Source organism: Saccostrea cucullata, unplaced genomic scaffold (assembly GCF_032062105.1).
Source record: "Saccostrea cucullata isolate Sc308-1 unplaced genomic scaffold, CSIRO_AGI_Scuc_v1 ctg480, whole genome shotgun sequence".
Taxonomy (NCBI): domain Eukaryota; kingdom Metazoa; phylum Mollusca; class Bivalvia; order Ostreida; family Ostreidae; genus Saccostrea; species Saccostrea cuccullata.
Window position 1 is genome coordinate 4791 of NW_026920962.1, and position 27963 is coordinate 32753.

The 27963-nt window shown below is 33.9% G+C and overlaps 3 protein-coding genes across 3 annotated transcripts; 1 reads left to right on the forward strand and 2 right to left on the reverse strand.

Annotated features, from left to right (window-relative positions):
- Positions 1–958: 958 nt before the first annotated feature.
- Positions 959–8769, reverse strand: LOC134258850 (allograft inflammatory factor 1-like). Its single transcript, XM_062741438.1, has 7 exons — positions 8691–8769; positions 6234–6341; positions 5002–5063; positions 4794–4860; positions 2818–2859; positions 2544–2706; positions 959–1319 (listed from the first exon to the last, which is right to left on the reverse strand). The coding sequence occupies exons 2-7, from the start codon at positions 6259–6261 to the stop codon at positions 1235–1237; spliced, it is 447 nt and encodes a 148-aa protein (XP_062597422.1). The 5' UTR covers positions 6262–6341; positions 8691–8769; the 3' UTR covers positions 959–1234.
- Positions 8770–9970: 1201 nt separating this feature from the next.
- On the forward strand, positions 9971–23339 carry LOC134258855 (vacuolar protein sorting-associated protein VTA1 homolog). The gene is made up of 7 exons (XM_062741443.1): positions 9971–10177; positions 11124–11218; positions 11449–11576; positions 20448–20523; positions 20804–20912; positions 21997–22242; positions 23060–23339. The coding sequence occupies exons 1-7, from the start codon at positions 10078–10080 to the stop codon at positions 23206–23208; spliced, it is 903 nt and encodes a 300-aa protein (XP_062597427.1). The 5' UTR covers positions 9971–10077; the 3' UTR covers positions 23209–23339.
- A 954-nt stretch (positions 23340–24293) lies between these two features.
- LOC134258853 (uncharacterized) lies at positions 24294–27853 on the reverse strand. Its single transcript, XM_062741442.1, has 3 exons — positions 27679–27853; positions 27374–27397; positions 24294–25978 (listed from the first exon to the last, which is right to left on the reverse strand). Exon 3 carries the CDS (start codon positions 25969–25971, stop codon positions 24517–24519), a length of 1455 nt encoding a protein of 484 aa, XP_062597426.1. The 5' UTR covers positions 25972–25978; positions 27374–27397; positions 27679–27853; the 3' UTR covers positions 24294–24516.
- Between the last annotated feature and the right edge of the window lie 110 nt (positions 27854–27963).

Below are 27963 nucleotides of genomic sequence, written 5' to 3' on the forward strand. Positions count from 1 at the left end.
ATTCTGTTGCCTCCATCTTATAATGCGATATATACATGTATGAAGATACAACATTAAAAAATGACCTAACATTTTGAAAATCATTGATCAATGTACGGTCTAGCAAAACATAGAATTTTCCTGTAAAACTAATATATTGGCCACAAATTTGTTAAATGTTAACCTCAACTACATTAATGATAATGTTGTTTTATTAAACTATTTGTTAATAACCAGCATCAGCTTTTAAAAATTCTACTATATTGAACATGATCTTGCCTATCGATTCAGTTAGGAGAAACACCTCATATGCAGATGATAATGGCATATTTTTAATATGGCTCTTTCTTCATACAATGTTGTATAAAAAAAACATGCAACAACTTTAATAATAGACAGTAACATAAATCTAAATCCTATGGTACTATATTTTTCAAATAAATGAAAAACATTTGTGGAGGTATCAGCATATAAACTTAAATATGCAAACTATATGTTCATAATTTTTACAACACAATATATTACAGTACAAGTTTTATTTTAATTGTAACACTTTATTTCATTAAATTCTGCGTTAAGCGGACAAATTCAGTAAGTTCTAAAACAATAATTTAAATTGTATCTAATATTGGTTTTCAAGTTAAATAAGAAATATCTAATCACTATTTTAATAATAAACAGCTCCTTTAAGGAAAGTAATTTCTGTTTTGTCAGGAAATTTAAAAATATGTGAAAACTTGGCATATTACTAGATATCTAATAATCAATAAAATTGAAAGACTTAATTAAACATTCGTTTCACGGTCTGCTCTGTCACAATTTAACACATGTAGATAAAACTGTTTATAGAAATGTAAAATAAAACCCAGGCGATTAATATGTACAGTAACTACAAATATTACCAAAAATGTACAGCTCTTTTGCACACAGTAACTGTTGACAAAATTATAGCGACTTTGAATTGACCATGATAAAAAAAGTCAAAACCAAAATTTATTATTTCTCATACTACTATTTTACAAACATCATAAACATTGTACTTTAAATTATTTTGTGAACTCGAGGAATTTGTTAAAACGTCCAATACAAATATGACAAGAATCAGTCCTCACTAAAATGAACAGGATTTCCTTGAAACTTTCATTCATTGTTTGTCATTTTCCATCATGCATGCACAGAACAGACAGATACCTCTCTATAGAGCTAACATTTATAAAATAATTGACAATGTACAGTTTCTATTTCACATATTTCCTCAGGGCAGACTGTCTAGGGAGCGTTTCGGTGGAACTCCTGTTTTTGTCTCCTCCGCGCGGCCGATATTTTCAAAAAATAAAATTCTGTAGGAAAGAAAAGATGATTAATCAACTACATAACCTACTATTCTTTAATTGTTGTGTGTAATTTAAAAAAATAGGTTTTATAGAAAAATATTTCATCTGCCATTCTACAGGATTGATATCTGCCTTTATCAGATTGTACTTTGAATAAACACAACATTGTCGCAATAGGCCTTTTTGGTTGGTTCTTATTAGATTAAGCAAATTTACCTTCAATTTGAATATACACAAGTATCGATGTGTTTTTAAAGAATCACTTCTTTCTTGGAGTAATAAAACGCAATGTTATGATGAATCCTTGCAAGGTTAGTTTACCTAAATGTCCTTTTGAGAAGAATGTCAACATCACTAAATTTCTGATATCTAAAGTGCGTGTCTTTCTTTTTACTGTAGATTCCATATTTTTTGCGAGTACTTATTATTGGGAATGGACTCTTCAACAATAAGTAATTATTTCACAAATGGACGACTGATCAAGAGATTTTACATATAGATATCAGCACCATAAAAAAATAAAAGCGAGTAATTTTATTTCGCGAACGGCGCTTCTCGCGAAATTACTCAGTAATTCCAGGCGTATATATAGGAATCTACAGTACTCTCAAGGGAGACTTCATGAGACGTTTTGTGTATTATAGCTTGATGATGATGTCTTAATATAGTTAGTTTGGGTTTTAGGAAAAAAATGGATAAGGATAGTTGTTAATTGTGAAGAGGTCAGAGGATGAAAGTTTGTTGATCTGAAGTTACATATGTTAATTATTTTAGAATAGATATTTCACGTACAGTTGGGCTGATGAAGGGAATTTATAGTTTAAGTTCAAGGATGACTACTGTGCAAGTAATTACTTTGGTGATAAAGAATCTTTATAGTAAATAAGTAAATTGATGGAGGCTGTTAGCACCTAAATTACTATATAATGTAAGTTAGACAGAAAGAAGCATTAGTTGTAATAAATTTTTCAGGACGGTACTTAAAATGTTGACCCGGTTTTAAAGAGCTATTTTTAAAGTGGTAATTTGAGAATGGTAATTTTGATACAGTTAAACAGATAAGAAAGCTTATGTTGCACTGAAAGGATATAATTAACTTTACATTGGTTAAACTGATAAGAAGGGTTCATTATACAGTATTGTCAATTTTAGAAGTAAATTTTAACTTTTCACAAGATAAACTACAATGGACTTGTTAGATAAATTGATTATTTGTAGATAATTACGTACAGTTTTAAGATCGTGCTTTTGCCGCCTAGCATCATGAGGACAAACTCGCGATAGTTGATAGTCTCTGACCCTGTAGTATCTACTTCTTTGATCATTTTCTGGATCTCTAGATGTGTCTTGGCTTGTCCAAGCTTCTCCATCATACGCTTCATAGCCATCATACCTTAGGCATTACAATTTTCAAAATAAGTAATGGTCTAATGGTGTAATGAAATTACAGATGAATTTGTATTTTGAATTTTTCTTTGCGTCCACATATTATATAAAACATTACCAATTTCGAGGTTTTGATCCAAATCGAACTCCAAAAATTTTTCTGAAAGAAAAGTAAAGATGAATAGTTATTTTCTCGAAAGAATGGTAAAGTTGGTTCTATACTGCTGCTTGAATGACTTGGACCATCTTCCTTTTAGGAATAACTGTCTTATCTTTCGATTTCATGATGTGATCAATCGATAGGCTTGCGTGATAATTTGCCAAAGGCGTTTTTGCATAAAATTATCACGCAAGCCAATTAATTGATCATCGTCATGAAATTGAAAAAGAAGACTGTCACAGTTATTCCTTATATTTACATGCTTTGATTCCGCCAATCTGCTTCTGTCTAGCTGTATTTCCCACCCTGCACGTGGTTTTTTTGGCACCACGCCAATACATTTAAAGTACATTTACAATTTGTAATTTTATCTCGGACGAAGACATTGGAAATGTAAATATTAGAATAAACACTTATCTCTCAGCATAAAACGGGTATCACTTTAACTCTCCACTGGAGTATCTTCTTATCCTTACCCTTAAACTGCTCTCTATCCTTTACCTGTACTAACTTACTTTGATTCTTACCCAACACCTTATCTTATACTGTGTAAACACTTACCCTAATACCGTAACTTCTTCTTTCCCAAATAATGCTCACTTTTCCCCTCTATGCTATGCTAACTTCCTACTTTAATACTGTGTTAACTTCCTACCTTTATATATGTACTGTGTTAACTTACCTTTATCTTGTGTTAACTTCCTACCTTTATTTTGTGTTAACTTCCTGCCTTTATCTTGTATTAACTTCCTACCTTTATACTGTGTTAACTTCCTACCTTTATACTGTGTTTATTCCTACCTTTATACTGTGTTAACTTCCTACCTTTATACTGTGTTAACTTCCTACCTTTATACTATGTTAACTTCCTACCTTTAGACTGTGTTAACTTCCTACCTTTATACTATGTTAACTTCCTACCTTTAGACTGTGTTAACTTCCTAGCTTTATACTGTGTTAACTTCCTACCTTTATACTGTGTTAACTTCCTACCTTTATACTATGTTAACTTCCTACCTCTATACTGTGTTAACTTCCTACCTTTATACTATGTTAACTTCCTACCTTTATAAAGGTGTTAACTTCCTACCTTTTTCTTGTGTTAACTTCCTACCTTTATATTGTGTTAACTTCCTACCTTTATACTGTGTTAACTTCCTACCTTTATACTGTGTTAACCTCCTACCTTTATACTGTGTTAACTTCCTACCTTTATACTATGTTAACTTCCTACCTCTATACTGTGTTAACTTCCTACCTTTATACTATGTTAACTTCCTACCTTTATAAAGGTGTTAACTTCCTACCTTTTTCTTGTGTTAACTTCCTACTTTTATATTGTGTTAACTTCCTACCTTTATACTGTGTTAACTTCCTACCTTTATACTGTGTTAACCTCCTACTTCTATATTGTGTTAAATTCCTACCTTTATACTGTGTTAACTTCCTACCTTTATACTGTGTTAACTTCCTACTTCTATATTGTGTTAACTTCCTACCTTTATACTGTGTTAACATCCTACCTTTATACTATGTTAACTTCCTACATTTATTTTGTGTTAACTTCCTACCTTTATACTGTGTTAACTTCCTACTTCTATACTGTGTTAACTTCCTACCTTTATACTGTGTTAACTTCCTACCTTTATACTGTGTAAACTTTCTACCTTTATCTTGTGTTAACTTCCTACCTTTATATTGTGTTAACTTCCTACCTTTATACTGTGTTAACTTCCTACCTTTATACTGTGTTAACTTCCTACCTTTATACTGTGTTAACTTCCTACCTTTATCTTGTGTTAACTTCCTACCTTTATACTGTGTTAACTCCCTACCTTTATACTGTGTTAACTTCCTACCTTTATACTGTGTTAACTTCCTACCTTTATATATGTACTGTGTTAACTTACCTTTATCTTGTGTTAACTTCCTACCTTTATATTGTGTTAACTTCTCCGCCAAATCTTCAACCTCTGAATAATCCTTGTCATTCAGAAAGTCCTGATGAAATGGTTATAAAAAAAAACTTGTTATATTTCAAACCAAGATAAATTTTATTTCAATGGGAAAATTATGTTTTAGTATACTGTAACTTAAAAAAACAAAGGGGTTAACAATGTAAAACGAAGAACAAAGACTTACCTCATTAATGTCGGATAGTTTCTTGCTTAACATCTCCATACGTTCACCATAGGCTTTCCCGCCTCAAAAAATATTTTTAAATAATATATTAGTAAAAACATATTTGGCACAACAAATTTAGGGGGGATATAAAGGGGATTCGAGTTTGTTAAAATGAACGGTCAGGACTTCTTTCAAGGGAAGATAATTTAGAATAACTAAACTTTGACTTATTATATTCCAAGGACTGTTAGGTTAGAAAAGTTTGAACTTATGTTATAAACATCTTTAATGGATATGGAAGATTTAAGTATGTTCAAATCATTGAACTCCGGGGGTAGGTTAATTGGTTCCATAAATGAAGATCATTTTTACAAAAGAAAAGGGAGGAACTTTGTACAATCTTCTCAAGAAAAGATTAATCATATTTGATAAAGGGGCATTTTCAATTGTAAAAAATTAAATCTTGACATAAAGGGGAAAGATAGGCTATAACAGGAGATCAAAGTTATTATATATGAATATTTATGAGGAAGAAGATTGATCATTTTTTTCTGTAAAGATCAACGATCCCATTTTAATTATTGGCATACTATTATTTATTTTAAGAATTAAAAATCCCAATTTTATTTTCCATTTCCGATACTTCCTTGCACTTCTTAGTACACGCAGCTTAAATCATATCAACTTTCCGTTTAGGTAAAAAGAGTGGCTTTTTATTTAGAAAATTTTTTATTTAACATTGAAAATTATAAATCCAGAAAAGCTTTGTATAACAAAGGGAATAATTATATATGTCTTAAAACTTCTGGTATTTACAATTTTTGAAGAATTAAAAAAAAAAATCTAAGGAAAGTTTATTCGTGTATTTGAGCATTTGAAAATTTGAGTCATCTTTCTGTTGATTAAAACAGAGGCGCTGTTACAGTCCTAGCGCTTACCCAGACAATATGCGATGCATGTACATTTTACAAAAAAAGATTCAAGAAAAAAGCTATTCATAACGAAAACTCTAATTTCCGCTGCTCTAGAAAATACAAACTCTCTTTGTGCATTAAAAAAAGCAAAACTTGAACCTTGTATCTGAGTACTAGTATTTGAAGTGCTCGGAGGTTTTGATTATTGAAATTTCTATTAATATCACAACTTAACCCAATTCCTTTACAATTTAATAAACCTTTGAACTTCCATCGACCTGAGGTTTTTTTTTTTAACAAAGTAAAGATTTTTTTCTAAAATAATATGTCCCTTACCCTGGTAATCTGGCTTTTTGGTCGCCATTTTTATCTCGTGTTGTCAATCTGTTTCTAAAGTTGTCAGAGCTGCAGAAACAAGCTCACAACTTCCCTGTCCAACGCTCACTTCCGCACAAACACAAAATACATGAAATATAATTTTACACTATCACATGTCGAGATTTGTTTTTTTTATCACCAGACAATCGTCAAGTACTAAAGAATTACGAACGGGAAATCGTTCATAAGTGCCCACAAGTTAGTTTTCAAGAGAAATCTCATTTTGTAATATTATGTAAGACTATTGTACTACTGTAACACGGAAGTATTGAATTGTGAATTTTTCATGAACAATTTATCAGATAGGACAATTTTCCTTCTATTTCTGTGTTAAAGTGGGAAAACATTCACCAATATCTGCCATGTCAGCGCTGTAGCACTTCGCGACAGTTATGGCCTGACAAACTTAAATCTAATATATTGTGGGGAAACATTGCTGCATTTACAGGAACAACACGCTGTCACGCTAACACAAGTCCGCGCAAACACGCCGCCGCGCTAAAAGACGCTTTCAAGCAAACACGTCGTGTGAGTTGTCTGTTAGCGAGACAACTTGTGTTAGCCTGACAACGTGTCGTGTGTTGGCGAGACAACTTGTGTTAGCCTGACAACGTGTCGTGTGTTGGCGAGACAACTTGTGTTAGCCTGACAACGTGTCGTGTGTTGGCGAGACAACTTGTGTTAGCCTGACAACGTGTCGTGTGTTAGCGAGACAACTTGTGTTAGCCTGACAACGTGTCGTGTGTTGGAGAGACAACTTGTGTTAGCCTGACAACGTGTCGTGTGTTGGCGAGACAACTTGTGTTAGCCTGACAACGTGTCGTGTGTTGGCGAGACAACTTGTGTTAGCCTGACAACGTGTCGTGTGTTAGCGAGACAACTTGTGTTAGCCTGACAACGTGTCGTGTGTTAGCGAAACAACTTGTGTTAGCCTGACAACGTGTCGTGTGTTAGCGAAACAACTTGTGTTAGCCTGACAACGTGTCGTGTGGTAGCGAAACAACTTGTGCTAGCCTGACAATGTGTTGTGTGTTAGCCTGAGAAGGTTAGCGAAACAAGTTGTGTTAACCTGAAAACGTGTTGTGTGTTAGCGCGAAGGCGTGCTGTGTGTAAGCGCAACTATGGGGCGCCGTTTTGGTATTTACTGCCAAAAAGTGATATCATCTATTCGAATAAGTGATATCACTTGTTTGATTTGAATTGGTGATATCACCTATTCGAAAAGGTGATATCACTTATTCGAATAGGTGATATCACTAATTCCAATAGGTGATATCACCTATTCCTTTCGAATAGGTGATATCACTTATTCGAATAGGTGATATCACATTTTCAAATTAATAATGAAATAACAACAGCTCCCAAGACCATAGGTCTCTAAATCTTATTTACTTTCACTTTCGTTCTATAGCTCATCATTCTAGGAGACAATAGATTACAGTTTTGCATTTAATTTTAATCAACCCATATAGAAATTGTAATTTGTTTTGCTCACAAATTAATTCATTTCACTTATCTATCATGTAAACTTTAAGAAAAATTGGAAAAACGCATGAAAACTGGGTAGTCCGAATTTTCTCGGTTCCAGTGGTAATCTATATATTATAGGGAGCATTCATTATTTATTGTTGTAAGAAATTCAAATAGGTGATATCAATTCAAACTGAATAGGTGATATCACCTATTCATTTCCAATAGGTGATATCACCTATTCGAATAGGTGATATCACCCATTGAAAATGAATAGGTGATATCACCAATTCGAATAGGTGATATCACCCATTCGAATATGTGAAATCACCTTTTCAAATAGTTGATATCACTTTTTGCCAGTAAATACCAAAACGTCTCATACGCAACGACGTATATTTTTCTGGACGCAGTTTTGATGAGCTTTAGCAAATGGCCTACCATCTGGACACCATAAATTACAGAGGCGATACGTGCACCATTTAGCGCAATTTTTAAAAAATCTATTTTGGTAGAAATAAAAAAAACCGATTTTTAACGAAGATTAGCAATGTTATTGAACCTCGTAATGCATGAAAAGAAAGAAAAAGAGATATAATTTTCGCATTGCATATGACATTTTGTAAATCAGTAAGAATTTACAATTGATGAAGTATGCCTCATGCAAGATCTAGACCTTCCCTTAATCCTTTCGATTCGTTCCCGACCTTAATTTTTCCTGTCGGTGATGGGAATATCTGTATCTATATTGTTTTTTTAAAAGTTAATGGAGCCAAAACGAAAAGGTCTTGATTGGTCACTATATATTTTTTTAAAGAAATGCAGTTGCTTATAAATATATATTTTTCTCCGAAACATTGATCAAAATTTTAGATAATGACACCGAAATGCACCTGCTTAGTAGATAAACAGTGCTTATATAAAGTTTTTTTAAAGTAGGCATACCTCTATTTGTGCTTAATCCACGATCTTATGTTACAGTGTTAGAATTATGCATACGAATAAGCCTTTATAGAGCAGAGAAACAGTATATATTTGAATCCCTGCAGTCATACGCATTAATTTTACGTACAAACTGGGTCAAAACTACACACAGCACACATGCCAGACTGCAGAAATAATGATCATTAAAAATATACAAGTTCTTTACATGTACTTGTTGTTCGTCAAGCAAAAAATAAAATCCTTTCTTCTTATTATAAAGCTTGACATTCACCATTCGGTATATATTCCCCTTTTACCCAACCCGTCAAGAAATCTAACTCAGTGTTCTGCTCGAAAAATTAAATGTGAATATTTGTTCAAAAATACATAGTTTGAATTAATGTAGAATACATTTAAGCAGTTGGATTAGAATTAAAGATTATAGCTTGATGTTTTTTTTAGGCCCCATTCGACAATTTTTCACTCATATAAAGACGTCACTATAATATACATGTCCATTGAGGGCTTCAAACCTTTACTCGGTACTCAGGACAATGAGCAATCCCTACCGTGACTAGAGATCTCGGTTTTTATGGTCTTATCCGAAGGAATTGCAACTTTCACTTCAAAGTGTAGAGCGCCTGGTGAAGGTCGTAGGTCAGTCGCGACTGAGATTCTTTTTTCAAACCGAGCCAAGATACTGACAAATAAGTTGCTGTGGCAATGATTTCATCAACCCAGTTTGTCAGCTAAAAATCTCACGGTGGTTATGTTTAGTCTTTAAGAGGTTCTTTAACTTCTCATAGACCATAAACTGAGAACAGACTTAAGTCAAAATTTCAAATTACTATAACTTTTGGAATAATTTTGTAATTGAAACAAATTTTTCATCATATATTTGAATTTAAATATTACACAACATTACAAATTTTTCATCATAAATTTGAATTTAAATATTACACAGCATCGCAACGATTTTTAATTAAAAAAAATATTTTGTTTATGTACAAAATAATAAGTCTACAGCTCTGCTCAACCCCACGTGCTTCAAAATAAATTAAATCATAGTGGTCCGGCTTATCTTTTTTCATTTATTTAAGATTAACATGGAGGCCCTATAAACAATTTGTATATGACAAAATTATTATTTTTATCCATATGGATAATTATATTTATTTAAGACATGTAATCGCTTTCTTTTAAATCTTGAACACACTCTATCCTCGTGGAACGAATGATAACTCTGCAAGGAAGATTTGAACAAAGCCAAGGAGTTGTCCCCCTAAATTAGAACTCTTTTGGTTCAGGAGTTACGAAAGGTGTTGTTTATATTTCGAAAGAAAAGAGTGTCACTGTCCCACTGACTGTCAGTCACCACTGAATCAGAGTTTGGTAAAAGCCATCAAAAATGTCGTTGGATCTACTCCCTGCAAAGTTAAAACCTATCGGGCATTACATAAAGACAGCGATCGAACATGACAAGCGGGATCCGGTGGTTGCGTATTACTGTATGTGAATTTACAAAGTTACCTTCTCAAATGTCAAAACTGAAACTTAGTGAAGGTCTACATGATTACCATGCAATTATGAATGACATAATCACAATTACTGAGTTCTAGTAATATATCTGAAAAGTCTAAAATGATATTTGTAATTTCATGTAAAGGATAATAGATGAACTAAGTTATGTCATAGGAAAATGGAAAGTTTGCTTCCTCAATCACTTCTACTAGTGACAGTAGTACATCTTTTGTGAAACGTTGCATTGATTATGATCAAAAGATATTATACTATTAATCATCTAAAATTATCACATTTAAACAATATTATTTCAACTTTTTTCCAACATTTAATAAATGTTGGGTTTGCTATTGTATATATCATGTACATGTATATACTAGATGTCGTACAAGACACAAAAGATAAACAGAGAAATACATGTGTATAAAAGGGATGGAGAAATTTATGGCAGGCTGAACCAGGAATTGGACCTGGAATCCTGCATCACTTATCAGATGTACCACTGACAGAGTCCCTGTCATGCCAATAGCCTTAAAATAATGTTAAACTTAATGTATGGCTGGATCAAGCATTTAATAATCTCTGTGGAGATTCAGCTGGCTAGATATTTGGCCTGATGTCATCAGCAGTGTGAGAATTAGTATTTAATTATCTTGACAGGTTTCATGCTGTGTATAGCTCATCTAAACACCTTCCTGAAGGACAAGAGAAAAAAATTCTGCCTACAATGGTTTTTCTAAATCAAGCCAGTTCTTTGTCAATTTTCTTGAAAAAAAAAAATTAGAAACAATTTTTCTTTAAATCCATAAATTTCATGGAGAAGATGTGTTGCTGACAAAAAAACGATGAATATAATTCAAAAACTGAAAAGAAACATGATCTGTTTTTTTGACATTCTTTTTAAAAAAACATTTTTTTGTTTGTTTTCTGCAGGTCGGTTTTATGCAGTGAAGAAAGGAATAGAAATTGACAGCTCTTCTCCAGAATGTAAAAGCTACTTACTGGGGTTGATGGATTACTTGGAGAAGGTAAGTGTTCTACACTTATACTGACTGTTACTATGAAGTAATGTATTGAACAATATTTATTACAATGGTTTTCACACATAAATGAATAGAATTCAAACAATAATTGTTCATTAATCATGTTGAAAAAATTAATCAAATCTAAAAGGAAAAGATATGTGTGCTTTATGTAATTTTTTTTTAAATGAAATATACTATTTGATTAATAAATGAATATCTTGTATTTCTTGCAGCAAAAACAGGCTGCCCCAGAGGATTCACCAATCAAAAACGAGGTCGTAGGTCAAGCACATGTGGAGAACTATGCCCTGAAAGTATTCCTGTACGCTGACAATGAGGACAGAGCGGGACGACATAACAAGTAGGAGTGTAAAACAATTGAATTAAATACATACTTCTGTATCATCTATAGGAGTTATCAATACGCAAGTTTCGAGATTATCTCCCTTGGTGCGCTCTTTCGTTGAGGAGGGGAGTTTCGTTGCCGCGTAAACAAACAGGTGGGACAGATATTTGTTATTGTGTATGTTGGATACATTGCATCATCGATATACCGGTGTATCATAACTACACGATTGTCAGGATGCACTCTGCAGCTTGAGAATAACCAAATTAAAGTAAAGGCATCATTTTTAAATCAAAAATATCGAAACAAAAAAGAAAATACCAGTGGATGTGAGACTTTTCAGACGAGGGAAGAGATATTGACCTCTAATAAACGATACACATGCATCTGGTCATTGCATGTCGGGAATCTAAATTACATATTGATTCTTTTCCTTATTTTAACTTAAAAAACACTTACTTTTTAGAAAATGTTCGTACAATGAATAAAATCTGTTACTTTTTATAAAGACTATGACGTTTTTTCGTTTTCAAGTACCCGAAAAGAATGAATCCTCTAAACACTGCAATTTCGCCCCTTCTTACATGCAGAATTTTACCCTTTTAAATAAGAAAATTGTTATCTTAAAGCTAGAGTCTTCAAGTATAGTCTGTATGGATACTAATAAAGGATTGTTTAGGAAAGAGACTTTCAGTATATACATGATATCGATTAAATAAAGTCGCATATTTCACTGTAAAACTTCGCCATTACGGCTATGTAGGTCACTGAGAACAAGTATTTGAGTGAGAAGGCGGGGCGTCTATCAAGCGTGCGATTTGTATGAATACATTAGAGTGTGTTCGAATTGTACTTAGTTTCATGATGAAGTGACACCTAAAACCTCTTATTTAGTGCTAGAGGACGACCAAATATAAGTACCCTTTTTTTTAATTTGTCAGGCTTAACTTCGTTTTTTTTCTGTTTAACTTACGAGTCATATTTGAAATGATTTATTAGAAATTCGTCAAATTATTTAAATATAAAGAAACACAATTATTTCGAATTTGTGAATAGAACGTATAATGCAGGATATATACACTTTTGTCATACTTTAAAACTTCATTTTTATAGAGATGATAATTAATCCATTAAAGCTTATGATTAATACATTAAAGCTCATTAAATTTACATGAATAACTATTTCATAGCATATACATATATGATTTTGCGAAATCACACCAAATACGGTTGAAATATGATATATAAACTTCACTCTGTGTATAAAAAATAAAATCGCAAGAAAGTGAAAATTAAACGACAGTTTAACGTCAATATTATCGTTGCTGGATATATAAAAAAAACATCAGTGTTAGACAAGTGTACTTTGTACAGTCCAGATTGCATCGTTTAATTGGGGTAAACAATAAACCATTTAAAAAAAATTACGCCCTTCACCATTCGATTTTTTGTTATTAATATTTAATTGTTGTTAGATTTTGTGCCGATGTAAAGAGTTATAACATGTCGTCAGAAGTAACCCGGAATTTCCCTCTATTCAATTAGGGGTGCATTTTGTGCAATGTGTTCGTCCAGTGACTTTTCACCCGATATATAAGCCTTATCAACGTCTCATACTTCAATTTCTTTTCCGTAAGGTTTCTTAAATTTGAAGTATGCTTTTGTAACAAATGGTTTATTTTCTAAAGATATGATAAATTAGTATTTTTTTCAAATAACGATCTATAAAATTAACGAAAAACTGAGAGAAAAATATTTAATATCTTCTAAGGTTTGATGAACGTACCACTGATGTGATAATTATACTTAGGAACAAATAATATATCCACAGTATTTTTTTTTTAATTCTATATTAATGAGATACAAGTAGTAAGTGCAAGATTTATGCTACAAGCCTCCAATATATATTGATAAATACCGAAAAAAATCAAACAAAATCAACTGAAATATCGTTATAATAACAAATAAAAAAAATGTGAACATGTCCTGAATATACCGGCATAAACATTTTATCCCAGAGTACTTTAAAGTCTAATTATACCCATTTGAAAATGATTTGACCATCGATAGCTCGCAACAATGGACACGATGTCGCATTGATCTGCTCAAAGCATGAAAAGTGAATAGATTTGAGTCACGTGTTCAATGCTTTGTTATTCATGAGGTCAAAGGCGGATTGAATTTGTAAACAAGGTGCCTTTACTATAGGGACAGGTACCCGAGATTTTGCACCTTTTGGGAAAATAACATGTGAGCGCATGGCTGTTTCAATTTCTTTCATGAATTAAAATGACAAGTATAACTCTTTACATTGACCGTATTTATTACAACTTGAAACACCAATGCGCTCATATAAAAAATGGGCTTGCAAAGTGGGGGTGTGGCCTAAAGTCTATGAGAAATAAATGCAAACAACGTACCCCTGCTATATTAATCAGATAAATACCCAATTATAGTGCAAGGAAGTGAAAATTGAAAAAGAAATATATAAACTACAGTGTTTAATGGAAAGATTGAGACAAAAATATGTAGAAAATGTTTAAACTTATTTTTTGTAAATTATCGGGGGGCCAAATTTGGACGTTTAAACGATTCATTCTTTATAGTAGAATTGTAAATATGCATAGTTGAGCTTGATAAAATCATCAAATGCATCCCTGCATAACATTATTATCTTTCTATAACATTTAATTAATTTTAAAAGCCATAAATATCGTTCTTTTATTTATGCACTTTTGTATACAGAGACAACCTGTCCCACCTCCATGCTGAAATGGGTACTTTTTGCGCCTCTATCGTAGGAGAGTTACAATCTCAAAACTGGCGTATTAGGAGTGATTCTAGCTTTTTTTTCCCTAGAATTCCTTTAAATTTTAGCTCATATGCTTTCAAGTTATTGTTGTGAGATGTGTATTGTTTCATTATGTATATAATTAGTAACATTAAGTTTCTTGAACATTCCAGAGTGGTCATTATGTTTGGTCATTTTTTCTAGAACATTCTTGAACTTTATTCATGTCCAGAACTTTCCAGGAATATCATGTATTTACAATTTCTAGAATATTCTAGATTTATGATACTGTATAAATACCCTGTCAATTCGATGCATAAATAATTGTGGATACATTGTCGTATAAGCATCATTGAGGTATTACTGGGATATAATTTCACTGGGACATTGTGTGCAGCAACGGACACTCTGATGTATGTATTTTTAGATTTTTGCTAAGTTTGTACTTAATGATTTGTATATTACTGTAAATAAATTATTGTTAAGTTTAAACTGTGTGATTGATCTTTGCTGGCATTTAGGGTTATTCTGACCCATAACAGAATTGGGGGCTCGTCCGGGATCAAGAATTTCTTGCACTTTTGCAGTTCATTGTCAGAATTTTGTTAATTAAATTGTTAAATTTGACTATAAGCCAGCAAAAATCAACATGGTATTTTCGGTCACAAACTTTCTTAGTTCGCCAAGTGTTCAGGTTTTTGATACGTTAAAAAAGGATGACTTGATCGCATTAGGTTTGCATTTTGGGTTAGATGTTAAATCCTCTCAGAGAAAGCAAGACATTAGAATTAAGGTTGCAAACAAACTAGTAGAAGAAAACATCTTTGAAAAATACGATCTTCCAGAATATACAGATAGATCAGAGTTAGGCTCTTACAAAATGACAGACTATCAGTTTCAATTAGAGTTAGAGAAAATGCGATTTGAAAGAGAAGAGCGAGAAAGAGATAGAGAAAGAGAAGAACGAGAGCGTGAACGAAAATTTGAATTAGACAAATTAGCAGCAGAAAGAGAAGAGCGAGAAAGAGAGCGTGAAATGAACTTTGAATTAGAGAAATTAAAATTACAAAACCAACCAGAACCGTCATTTGTCAAGAATGAATTTGACGCAGCAAAAAATATCAGATTAGTTCCAAAATTTCAAGAAAAATCTGTAGACAAATATTTTCCCCAATTCGAGAAAGTCGCAGAAAATCTTAAATGGCCACAACACGTTTGGTCAACAATGTTACAAAGTGTACTGGTTGGCAAAGCAGCTGAGGTATACTCTGCACTAGGGGTAGCTGAGAGTTCAGACTATGAGAAGGTCAAAGCAGCAATATTAAAAGCATATGAATTAGTACCTGAAGCATATAGACAAAAATTCAGAAAGTATAGGAAGTTTGATAATCAAACATTTGTTGAATTTTCACGAGAGAAAGAAGATTTATTCGATCACTGGTTTAGATCTAAGAAACTTGATAAAACCTTTGCTAATTTGCGCCAAGTCATCCTGGTAGAAGAGTTTAAGGAATGTGTTTCTCAAGATTTGAAAACACATTTAGAAGATAAGAATGTGAAAACTCTTGAAGAGGCAGCAGTCATATCTGATACTTATGCTCTATCTCATAAAAAGAATTTTGTATCAAGATCTCAGACTAGCAGCAATTCTACCAATTCAGACACATATAAAAAGAGTGGTTCAGGGTCTCAGTCTTTCACAAGTTCCCAGTCTCCATCCCAAGGTGGTTCTAAGTCCGGTCCAGGACGTTTTGAAGGATCTTCTGGAATAGGGTCGCTTCCTACTTGTAGTTATTGTAAGAAAAAGGGTCATCTGATCAGTGAATGCTTTAAACTTAAGAGAAAAAATGATTTTGATAAAACTCAACCACACGCTTGTGCGGCAGTTAGAGGTGATAGAGAAGCCTTAGTTTCGATTTGTTCTGACACTCCTGATGTCCAGGGTTCACAGTCCAGTTCTATTGATTCTATGGAGGATTATAAGCCCTTTATGTCTCAGGGATTTGTTTCACTCGGTGACTCTAGCGAAATAAAACCTGTCCAGATTTTGAGAGATACTGGTGCTGCACAGACGTTATTGTTAGAGGGCGTGCTTCCTTTGTCTGAGCAGACTTCTACTGGTGGGTCAGTTTTATTACAGGGTGTGGAGCTAGGTGTCATTGATGTTCCCCTGCATAGAATTAGTTTGAAGTCAGATTTAGTTACTGGACCTGTTATCGTAGGTGTTCGACCTACTCTTCCCGTTCCAGGCATTTCTTTGTTGCTAGGCAACGATTTAGCTGGTGGAAAAGTTGTACCAGATCCTATAGTTTGTGAGAAAATCACTCCAGATGTCATGTGCGATGATGAAGATGATGACATTTATCCAGCCTGTGCTGTTACTAGAGCGATGGCCAGAAGACGAGAAATGGAGGCAGACCATACTCAAGCCTTTGACGAGACGAATTCCTCTGTTGATATTGATTTGAATGACACTTTCTTATCTGACCTTGATGGCACTCAAACAAGCATGGAACCACACAATATCAAGAAGCAAGAGAAGAAAGAATTTTTACCAAAATTTGGTGGTGAGGATGATGTTAGCCAAGGCAAGGACATCCTCAGCCGAGAACGTTTACTCTCTGAACAAAATAAAGACCCAGATATCATTCAACTTAGTAAGAGGGCACTTCCACCAGAAGAGGCTATTAAAGTTGGAGAATGCTTTTATATGAAAGATGGCATCCTTATGCGAAAATGGCGACCACCTGACGCTTTCCCAGATGAAGTGTGGCGTGTTGTTCACCAGATAGTGGTCCCAGCTGCTTATCGTCGAGATGTCATGAGTTTAGCTCACGATACACCTATGGCAGGTCATTTAGGTGTCAATAAGACTTATAATAGGATTTTGAGTCATTTTTATTGGCCTAAGCTAAGAAAGGACGTTTCTGAGTTTTGCAAGTCATGCCATGTCTGTCAGATGGTAGGTAAACCAAATCAGAAGATACCATCTGCTCCTCTCCAACCCATTCCAGCTTTTGAAGAACCGTTTAGTCGAGTGTTGGTGGATTGTGTAGGACCTTTGCCTAGGACTAGATCTGGAAACCAGTATTTACTTACCATTATGTGTACATCCACTCGGTTTCCTGAAGCCATACCTCTTAGGAATATAAAGGCAAAGAGCATAGTTAAGGCCCTAACCAAGTTTTTCAGTTTTGTAGGAGCACCCAAGGCAATTCAGTCGGATCAAGGCTCAAATTTTATGTCGGGGTTGTTCCAGCAAGTCATGCATGAGTTGGGTATTAGGCAGTATAGATCAACTGCTTATCATCCTGAGTCCCAGGGAGCGCTAGAACGTTTTCATCAAACCCTAAAAACAATGCTGAAGACCTATTGTTACCAGTATGAGAAAGAATGGGACGAAGGGGTTCATCTTGTGCTGTTTGCTGCACGAGAAGCAGTCCAGGAGTCTCTTGGGTTCAGTCCTTTTGAATTGGTGTTCGGACATACAGTTAGAGGTCCTTTGAAATTGTTGAAGGAAAAGTGGCTGACTGAGACTAGTGATCTTAATCTTTTAGATTATGTGTCTGATTTCAAAGAAAAACTTTACAATGCTTGTAAATTAGCACAAGAAAATTTGAAGAGTTCTCAGATGAAAATGAAAATGTGGTATGACAAAGATGCCAGAAATAGGGTGTTTAAGCCAGGTGATAAGGTTCTTGTATTTTTACCTATTCCTGGTCATCCTTTACAAGCCAGATTTTATGGCCCTTATGAAATTGAAAGCAAGATCAGTGATGTAAACTATGTAGTTAAGACACCAGGTCGACGTAAAGAGAAACGGGTTTGTCACATTAACATGTTAAAAGAGTATTTTGAAAGGTGTGACCGAAATTCTGTAAAACCAGTTTCCACTTTAGCCAACGCTAAGACTGTTCAAAATTGTATTGAGAGTGATACGAGTGTAGAGATGAATGAGAAAGATTGTAATCAGAGTGTCCGCTTGAAAAACTCAGATATTTTGGCTGATTTTGATGCCAAACTTGGACATTTGAACATTCACCAAAAAGAACAAGTTAAAAACTTGATGAATGAGTATCATCAAATCTTTTCGGATGTTCCAAAGAAAACTAATGCAGCTTGTCATGATGTCATAGTGAGTGACGTTTTGCCTATCAAACAACATCCATACCGTATGAATCCAATAAAATTGCAGTACCTAAGAAGGGAAGTGCAGTACATGTTGGACAATGACATTGTTGAACCTAGTAAAAGTAATTGGAGCTCACCGTGTATTCTTGTACCAAAACAGGACAGTTCCTACCGATTATGTACAGACTTTAGAAAGGTGAATTCTGTTACCCAAACTGATTCATATCCAATACCTAGAATCGATGACTGTATTGACAATATTGGAAACGCGAAATTTGTCAGTAAATTTGACCTGTTGAAAGGCTACTGGCAAGTGCCGTTAACAGAAAGAGCAAAAGAAATATCTGCTTTTGCTACACCAGATGGACTTTATCAGTATAAAGTAATGCCTTTTGGCATGAAAAACGCACCGGCTACATTCCAAAGGATGATTCACTCCCTCCTTCAAGACCTCGAGGGATGCGAGGCCTACATTGATGATGTCGTCATATACAGCGACACATGGGATGAACATCTCCGAATCATGCGTGCTTTGTTTGACATTTTAGCTAAAGCAAACTTAACTGTGAACCTTGAGAAGAGCGAATTTTGTCATGCCTATGTAGAGTATTTAGGTCATAAAGTAGGTCAAGGTTATGTTGCACCCATTATGGCTAAAGTGGAAGCTATTGCAAAGTTCCCGATTCCTACAAACAAGAAAGAGTTAATGAGGTTTTTGGGCATGGCTGGGTTTTACAGAAAATTTTGTCCAAATTTTTCCTCAGTAGTTAGTCCACTTACAAATCTTTTACAAAAGAGGGTTAACTTTGAATGGACAAAGGACTGTGAAAAATCATTTCATAAAATCAAATCTGTCCTTATGAGCAATCCAGTTTTGTCAACTCCAGATTTTTCTAAGCAATTTAAGCTTACTGTTGACGCTAGTGATGTTGGAATCGGGGCAGCTTTGTTTCAAGAACATAGTGATAAGGTAGATAGAGTTGTTTCTTATTTTTCAAAGAAACTTACAAAATGTCAACAAAAGTATTCCACCATTGAAAAGGAATGCCTTGCTTTGTTGTTAGCCTTACAGCATTTTGATGTTTATCTGAATGTTACTTTGCATCCAATTCTTGTATATACGGATCACAACCCCCTGACATTTTTGCATAAATTGTCAAATAAGAATCAAAGACTGACTAGATGGAGTTTGTTGTTACAAGAATACAACATAACAATTAAGCATATCAAAGGCAAAGACAATATTATTGCAGATGCCTTGTCCAGAGTATCATGAACAAATTAGATTTTGTATTAATGTACATGAATTTTATTTTAATAATATAAGTTTTCATTGACATTCAAACTTTTTAAGGGGGGAGGTGTTGTGAGATGTGTATTGTTTCATTATGTATATAATTAGTAACATTAAGTTTCTTGAACATTCCAGAGTGGTCATTATGTTTGGTCATTTTTTCTAGAACATTCTTGAACTTTATTCATGTCCAGAACTTTCCAGGAATATCATGTATTTACAATTTCTAGAATATTCTAGATTTATGATACTGTATAAATACCCTGTCAATTCGATGCATAAATAATTGTGGATACATTGTCGTATAAGCATCATTGAGGTATTACTGGGATATAATTTCACTGGGACATTGTGTGCAGCAACGGACACTCTGATGTATGTATTTTTAGATTTTTGCTAAGTTTGTACTTAATGATTTGTATATTACTGTAAATAAATTATTGTTAAGTTTAAACTGTGTGATTGATCTTTGCTGGCATTTAGGGTTATTCTGACCCATAACATTATTGATCACTGCCATATTTATAATAGCCAAAGTAGTAATACATTTTTTGCATCATCTTTTAGTACTTCCACATCCTTGAAGAAAAATAAAACAACTTTTATAACTTTCATGTTGTCTTGTTATGATATAATATTAACTGATTGAATGAGTTAAACTTGATTGTAGGAATGTTGTCAAGTCTTTTTACACAGCAGGCATGCTGTTTGATGTTCTCTCTGTGTTTGATGAAGTCAGTGAAGATGTGAGTACTTTTATCTGTATTTTTTAACTGATAACAATTTTTAAAAATGTTGATATCTATGAAAATAGCTTAACATATACATTTTGCTATAGAACAATTAATTAGATGTAAACCACAATGAATTGGTCATCAGCAAAAGGAGACCTATTCCTTTTTCATGTCCAAAGAATAAGTCACATTCAGCTATAGATATATCTTATGCACCAAGCTTGACAGTTGTGGCCTCTAGATAACTACTTAAATGCTCAATGATATGATGCAGCATTTTATCATTAAACAGATTGAGAAAAACAAAAAATACGCCAAATGGAAAGCAGCTTACATCCACAAATGTCTGAGGAATGGTGAGACCCCCATTAGTGGGCCATTACCTGAAGATGAGGAGGAAGGTAAGAAAGAAGCTTTCTAAACTGATTTTAAAATTCATTTTGACCTTTATTATGTCCCCTTTGTGACATGTTTTCTTTTGAAGTCAAGCATACTGTAACTGCGATACAGAACACTTTTTGTGGGCATTTCTTATGCAAAAGCATTTGCAAAATATCAACAATTACGGTTTATTTTTAGCGATGACGGAAAGAATCTGTATACAGACACAAAAAATTCAATTCCCATGAAAACACTGTCAGTTTTTATTCAAGAATAAAATTTTACAATGTGAAGTTATTAGTGTCGGATTCAAAAATTTTAGAAAGGAGGGAGTGGGACAGTTAAATTCACAAATGATTAAATGTCTTAAGGAATTATAACCAACCAAGACACTATGTGGTGCGATCATTCCTTGTTGATAAATTAAAAAGCGTATACAAGTACACAAGTTTAGCAAAAATCATTTACGAAAGCGAAAAAGGAAAAAAGCTCACAGGAGGGTTGAGTGGGGGGCACCAGTGAGTGAATCCCCTTTGGTTACTCTACATTTTATTAAAAACATGAAGGTAAAATACTCCTCCCCGCCCCCTCCCCCGCTGTTCTTTCACCTGTTCATTTCAATTTTTTTATATTACCACAGGTGGAGGACATTGTCCGACATTTCTCTCAGAATAGGTTTTTTCCCCAAAGTATTTTTGTTTCAAAAACACTCCCACATGATTCTTACATGTATATATATTAAAATGTTTTGCATTAAATCGTAACTTAAATTCTAAAAAAATGTGCAACAGCTTTACGCAATCTTATCTAAATTTATTTTTTAAAATATAATGCATCCCCTAAATAATTATTTTAAAATGATAAATACCTGCATTTCTGCATTTCAAATAGTACATCAACTTTCTGCAAAATCATATATATGTAAATTAACTGTTGCTTAAAATTGTGTTTCTTATATTACTTTGCACCTGTCAGTTGCTTTGTCAATAGTGTGACAGATTACTTTGCACTGCCATTTGATGTATTTACACTCAGGTGACTGTGAAGGTCTATGTCCTCTTTTAAAACTTCTTCACACTATTGTATAGTATAACTACTTTACAGACATACCACAGCCTTCCACATTCAGTGGTGCTACAGCGGGAGCCTCATCCTACAGTAGCCAGCCCCCAGGTCAACCATCACCGCCTTATCCCTCAGGGAATCAGCCATCACCGGGAACACAGTCTGCACCAGGGGGAGCTCAAGGGTGGCCCCAGACACCACCTCAGGCTTCCTACCAGCCACCACCCCAACCTTCTCAATCCGCACCTGTACCACAGGACACGTGGAAACCACCGACCAATCCAAGTAAGTCTCATATAATACCATTGTACCACCAAACCCTCTCAACCTAACCAGAACACATCACTACCACGCAAAGGCCTGTGTTTGATACATGATACAAAATCTCTAGTTTTGGTTCGGTTCATTTTTCAGTCGGGATCATCATTCAGTCTGGTTTGGTAAAAACATGTTTCTCCGTATAATTAGTTTAAAGAAGTATATTTTTGTGGACTTTTAGTTTGTGAAATAATTTTCAACAGTCAAATCAATTTAATTGATTTCTTTTATTCATTTTGCACTTGAATAATTTGACTAGATTAAGTAAAAGGAAGCAATAAAAGTTGAATTTGTTTCCTTCTATCAAAATGTATCATATCGAAAATAACCAAACCGAGACCAAGTGATACGCATCGAACTGTTTCATTTCACCCCTAATATAATACCATAGTAACCACTAATCCAACCCCATCACTCTGCACCAGGCTTGTGGGTCATAACACCACACTTTTGATATCATTCTCACTTTAACCAAAGGAATATATAGCGGAAAAGTCAAAGCTGAACACATCTTAGTTTTATGTAATAAAGGTATATTTAAACTATATATCCCAGTAAATTATATATAATTGCCACCACCTATCTCCAACACTGTGTGCACCAATACCACAGAATGTGTGGGAACCATCGCCTAATCCCAGTTACTCATGTTGACCACTTTCACAGAAAAAAAGATGACATAGGTATGCATGATGGCCTACTTTTTCTTAAAAGGATTGCCAGTATTTCCATTATAGTACCAGGTTATGTAAGTGTATCTACTGACAATGACACTATCTTACAGGTGGTGTAAAATTAAAGACAGAAGATTACCAGAAAGCTCAGAAGTTCTGTAAATTTGCCACCAGTGCACTCCAGTATGAAGATCCAACAACAGCGATAGACAATTTAACGAAAGCTCTCAAACTGTTAACCACGGGAAAGGAGAGTTAGTGTCAGTCAGTGTAGATAATCAGCACACAGAGGAGACACAGTGTGCTTAATGTGATAGAGGTATCAGCTGCATAGTCAACAAATGTTTTTATGACTCTCTGTTTTGTTAGTAATATATTTTATGTGATGTGTGCAGGTTTTATTCTGCAAAATATTGTACACAGGGAAATTTACCGCTCTCTTCTTGATTTGGCGAATTCAACACAGGGCAAATTCAAAGAAAATAGTATAATTTCTGAAACAGAACTATTGCTGGTCAAATTTAAAACAGGCAAAATTGTTTGCAAGGGCTAAAATAACACAAGGCAAAATAATCCTGCATACAGTAATAGGCCTAGGACAAGTTTAAAAAGGATTCAAATAGCATGGATATACAATTTTTTTCTTTATAAAATTATGCTAAAAATCAGTAAAGTATTACAATTCACTTTATATACAAGTATTATGGATCAATATTACACAAAAAGATGTTATATAAATGTGCTACCATTCATTTCTATTTATCTCCTTCTGTAAAATTTAAAGCAAACCTTACAAGCTAAGAATTGATGCTATTTCTCACTTTATGGTAATAGGTATTGTTACAGTATGTGCTTGTTTGGGGTGCTTAATTATCCCATACCTTAAAAATAATTAATTTACAAAGCTCACATGTATCAGCAAATGATTGAGTCTGTAAGCTTGCATTTTCTTTCTTTCACCAGTGTACATCAAGTAAATTTCGAATATTTTGTCTTTTGTATAATAAACATGCAAACATTCATTTAAAAATGTGAAAACTTCAGCCCATTTTATTTTTAAGCATCACTCAGTGTACAATCCTGATCAATTACTTGGGGATGCTTACTCCTCCGTGGCACCTGATCTCACCTCTGATGTGTTAGAGGTCCAAGTCTGCTCTGTGGAACTGATTTATCATTTCTGAATACTGTGTTTTCCCCATGTTTTCACTTTGTTGTGATTTTATATTTATATCCAAAACTGTCATTGTTATCAAACAAAAGTTTTCATAAATTTAATTTGCTCATTTTATATGATAATTGAAGTTTTACAAAAATATTGTAAAAGTAATAAAATCAGTAGGCATATTACTAGAGAAAGAACAAAGCAAACATATGTTTGCAAAGATATTGAAAAAATATAAATTATATTACTTTTTGAATTATTACCTTTGATCCTGAAGAAAGATGCTGGATAACTTAACATAAGACAGATATTGGCTCATTGAACATTTGCTGAACATATTTTAATATGTAATAAATATATAAATGGATTGGGCAGCAATATATAAGCCCTTTCCACAGATATTCAAAGTAGTGCAAGCCACATTCTGGATATTTTCTTGACAAGTATAACTGTTAAAATTTTGAAAACATCCCCGAGAACACAACACTTCATCTGAAAAGGAATCCAGGCAAACCTCGAGTGACTTTTGAGAACAGGTTCCAGATCTTTTAGAATTTCCAGGAACAGGTTGCCTTGCCAGTTGAAACACTCTAGTCCAGTTAATCTATCTTTCTTAATTTCTGCGATTTCTGCAGCATGTGAGCAGAAGCTTTGTAGCCACATATTGATAACACTAAGGTTTTCTTGTAAATATGTGTTTTCATTATCTGTTGATACACTCTGCATTTTACTGAAGAGTTTCAATAGAAAACTGATCTCATATTTGACAAGATACTGATAAGAGGGACTAACATTCCAGACGTTCAGTGAAGAATTGAAATATCCGGGTAACCTGTTATTGTAGGCACTCTTCCTGAGTTCATACAGGACTTTTATCAATCCCTCCCCTAGACTCACACTATCAGCTCTACGTCTGGAGCTGCAGTAGAGGATCGCTGTCTTGATTTTATATGTGTCTACCTCCAGAATCTCCGTATAATGGAACAGCCATTTTAGAACTTTATACACCGTCTTCCAGTTCTCGTGTAGTCTCCTCATACATTCCTGTTCTGTCTTGGTGTACGAGATGAGCCGACATTCTGTCTGCTTCTCCACACACTTTACAGATTCACATGATTTCAGAACAATGTGGCAGCCATTTTTCTTCAACAATTCGTTTTTCAGCGACATTGTAGGAAGAAGATTGTTGAATGTGGATAGCGATGAATGGCAACACGACATCAGATCAACACATATTTCCAGCTCCTCTTTGGGCTGCCTTTCATACAGTATTTTGACCTTCGTACTTGGATGTTTGATATCTACATGACTGTATTTAGTCCATATCAATGTAAGCGTCTGGACATGGGAGAAAGCTTTGTATGGTTTCCCACGCACTGTGATATCCTTCATCGAGAACTCTCCTAGTCTGCCTTTTATTGGTTCTGATAGAAGCAGCTTCAGAGTCTCCCTCACGAACATGTTGAACTGTAACATTGCGATTTCAAACCTACGCTCGGGGCCGTCGTCTGGTTTAGCGCTATCCCACAATTCCTGATTGACCACTCCAACACGTGCGTATCCATCTCTGCACCCTTTCTTCAAGGAAATAGAGTCCACATTTGACAGCTGTTCCACAACCAGCATGAAATCGAACTCGTTCGGGAGTTCTATTTTGGTTTGTTCGAAGTAGCTTCCCGCATCAACCACTTCTGCTACTGAGAAATGACAACTCGGGTAGCACTTCAGAAGTTTGGGAAGAAGATTTTTCACTAGATGAACCACCATGTCTTCTATGTCTTTGACTACATCATCCGATACCCGGAAACTACACTGCTTGTCATGAATAAGACGTATCACCCCATCCAAAGATGTCATTTTAAACCTGTTGATAAAATTTTATTCTCTCAAATTTTTACAAAAGCTTTCGTTAAAGAACTAGAAATATGCCAACAGGACATAAAGGCCCCGCCAAGAGTTCATAAGAAATGCAACACGAAAAAGCATATTAGATTTGATAAAAAGATTTATTATACCTCTACTGATTTTTCACTATATAAAAGTAAATCGATATATTTTGCTGATTTCCTGAAAATCACCGTGAATAAACCGATTCCCTGAAAAACAGACTGATTCCCTGCAAAAAAAGAAAATATTTTGAATATTTTTTTTTTTATGAACTGATACACACCTATTCAAAACACTTAGCATTTTCTTCAGAAACTTACGACAAACTTAGAAATGTTCCAAATAAAAACTCATGAATATTCATTAATGAATCGAAATGCATCAAACACCATTTGTCAACTGGTCCCATATCAATCAAAAAGTTAAAAGAACCAGTTTATCCATTTTAAAACAGCAAATTGAAACAGAAATGGTGAGCTCAAGATGTGCGGTTTTAAAAATGTCTTGTTTGTATCGGTATCACAAAATAAAACAGTTAAATTAGGCCTATATCAATTTGATCTGAATTGTGGTAGTCTTGCTCCATCTTTGAAAATTTATAACTTCCCATGCTCATTTTTGTGCTCCATCATGTCCATATGACAAATGCAAGCAGTATTCTAAAAATAAAAGGAAATGCAAGAAAATATTTACAAAAATTTATCATAATTGATGTTAATCAATAAGAATTTACTAAAGTGTCCATCAGTCTGACAAATTTTCATTAACAAGATTGGTTTATAGATTATTGCATCAGTTATATTTGGGCACTGTATAAATGGGAAACAACATTTTTCTGTTATTTTTAAAATTGAGATAATCACTAATTCAAGAAAGTGGTGTCAAAGTCAAAATTGAAATGCGGATGAAGTTGATCTCATTATGTATCAGTATATGAGGTTTGATAACATTAGATCTGGAATAGCTTCTTTCAAACTTACATGTAGTTAAATTTAAAAAAAAGTAAAAGGACAAGTTAAAGAAAAGTTGATGAAGTTAAATAGTTTGTATCAACACAAATACGATTTGAAAAAAATTATCTTAAATACGTTTTATATAAGAAAAGTTGGTTCCAGGTCAAAGTGAAAAAGCTGATTTCTCCTCAATATGTACCTGCACATAAGGTTTGATAAAAATATTTTGACTTTTTTTTTCTGAAACTGAGCTGAACTCAGAGTGTGATGGAAGACGGACAAGACGAACACTTCTCGCCCTGGCTACATAAAACATGCAAATATTTATTAAATCGATCCGAAAATTTATTTCATAATTACACCGTCTCTTACTAGTATTTTGTTTAAAGTATAAAGTACACCATCTCGGAAATATTCACCTGTGCTATTTGATTCCAGTTTCTCTGCAAATAAAATCATTATGGTAAATAATGTAAATTATATTTATCATTTACAAATTATTATATTGTTTAAAATCAGCTAATTGCTGATCACCGCCCTTTTTTCATAAAAAAGCTTTGCAAATTTACAGACAAATGTTTGAGGACATAATGATTTAAAAAAAAAATTGCTTTGAATTTGGATAAAAATGCCTATCAATTTTTTTTTTTACGAAAGTCTGTATAATGTATACGTACGTATGTTATAAAGATGTAATTATTAAATGTAAGCCCAAACGAGTTACCTTAGAATTTCCCTGTCCTCGGAACAATATTACTGCCGTATTAGTTACAGTTACTGTATATATGCAGAATGTTTAGTATCCATTGAGTCCTGATGTTTGTAAATGTTACTCATATCGATGGATGTGAAGTAATCACGATTCAGTATCATCTCACACCTGCCCTGTTTGGTCAGTTGGTGGTTTCCAGTTTTCAGAGATCATTGAGTTGGTTTTTTGTGAATTGGCGTTTCTAAAACATGGATCACAATACGGAACGAAATTAAAACGAAAGTACATGTATACACT

Bases quoted from the DNA above. Each gene is read 5' to 3' on its own strand.
- LOC134258850 (XM_062741438.1), bottom strand. From the start codon at position 6,261: ATGGCGACCAAAAAGCCAGATTACCAGG. The intron at 4,861-5,001 runs GTAAGTCTTTGT...CCATTTCATCAG, and splicing joins AACTATCCGACATTAATGAG to GACTTTCTGAATGACAAGGA. The intron at 1,320-2,543 runs GTACGTAATTAT...TCTTTCCTACAG, and splicing joins AAAAGCACGATCTTAAAACT to AATTTTATTTTTTGAAAATA.
- LOC134258855 (XM_062741443.1), top strand. From the start codon at position 10,078: ATGTCGTTGGATCTACTCCCTGCAAAGTTAAAACCTATCGGGCATTAC. The intron at 20,524-20,803 runs GTGAGTACTTTT...ATCATTAAACAG, and splicing joins TTGATGAAGTCAGTGAAGAT to ATTGAGAAAAACAAAAAATA. The intron at 22,243-23,059 runs GTAAGTCTCATA...ACTATCTTACAG, and splicing joins GAAACCACCGACCAATCCAA to GTGGTGTAAAATTAAAGACA.
- LOC134258853 (XM_062741442.1), bottom strand. From the start codon at position 25,971: ATGACATCTTTGGATGGGGTGATACGTCTTATTCATGACAAGCAGTGT.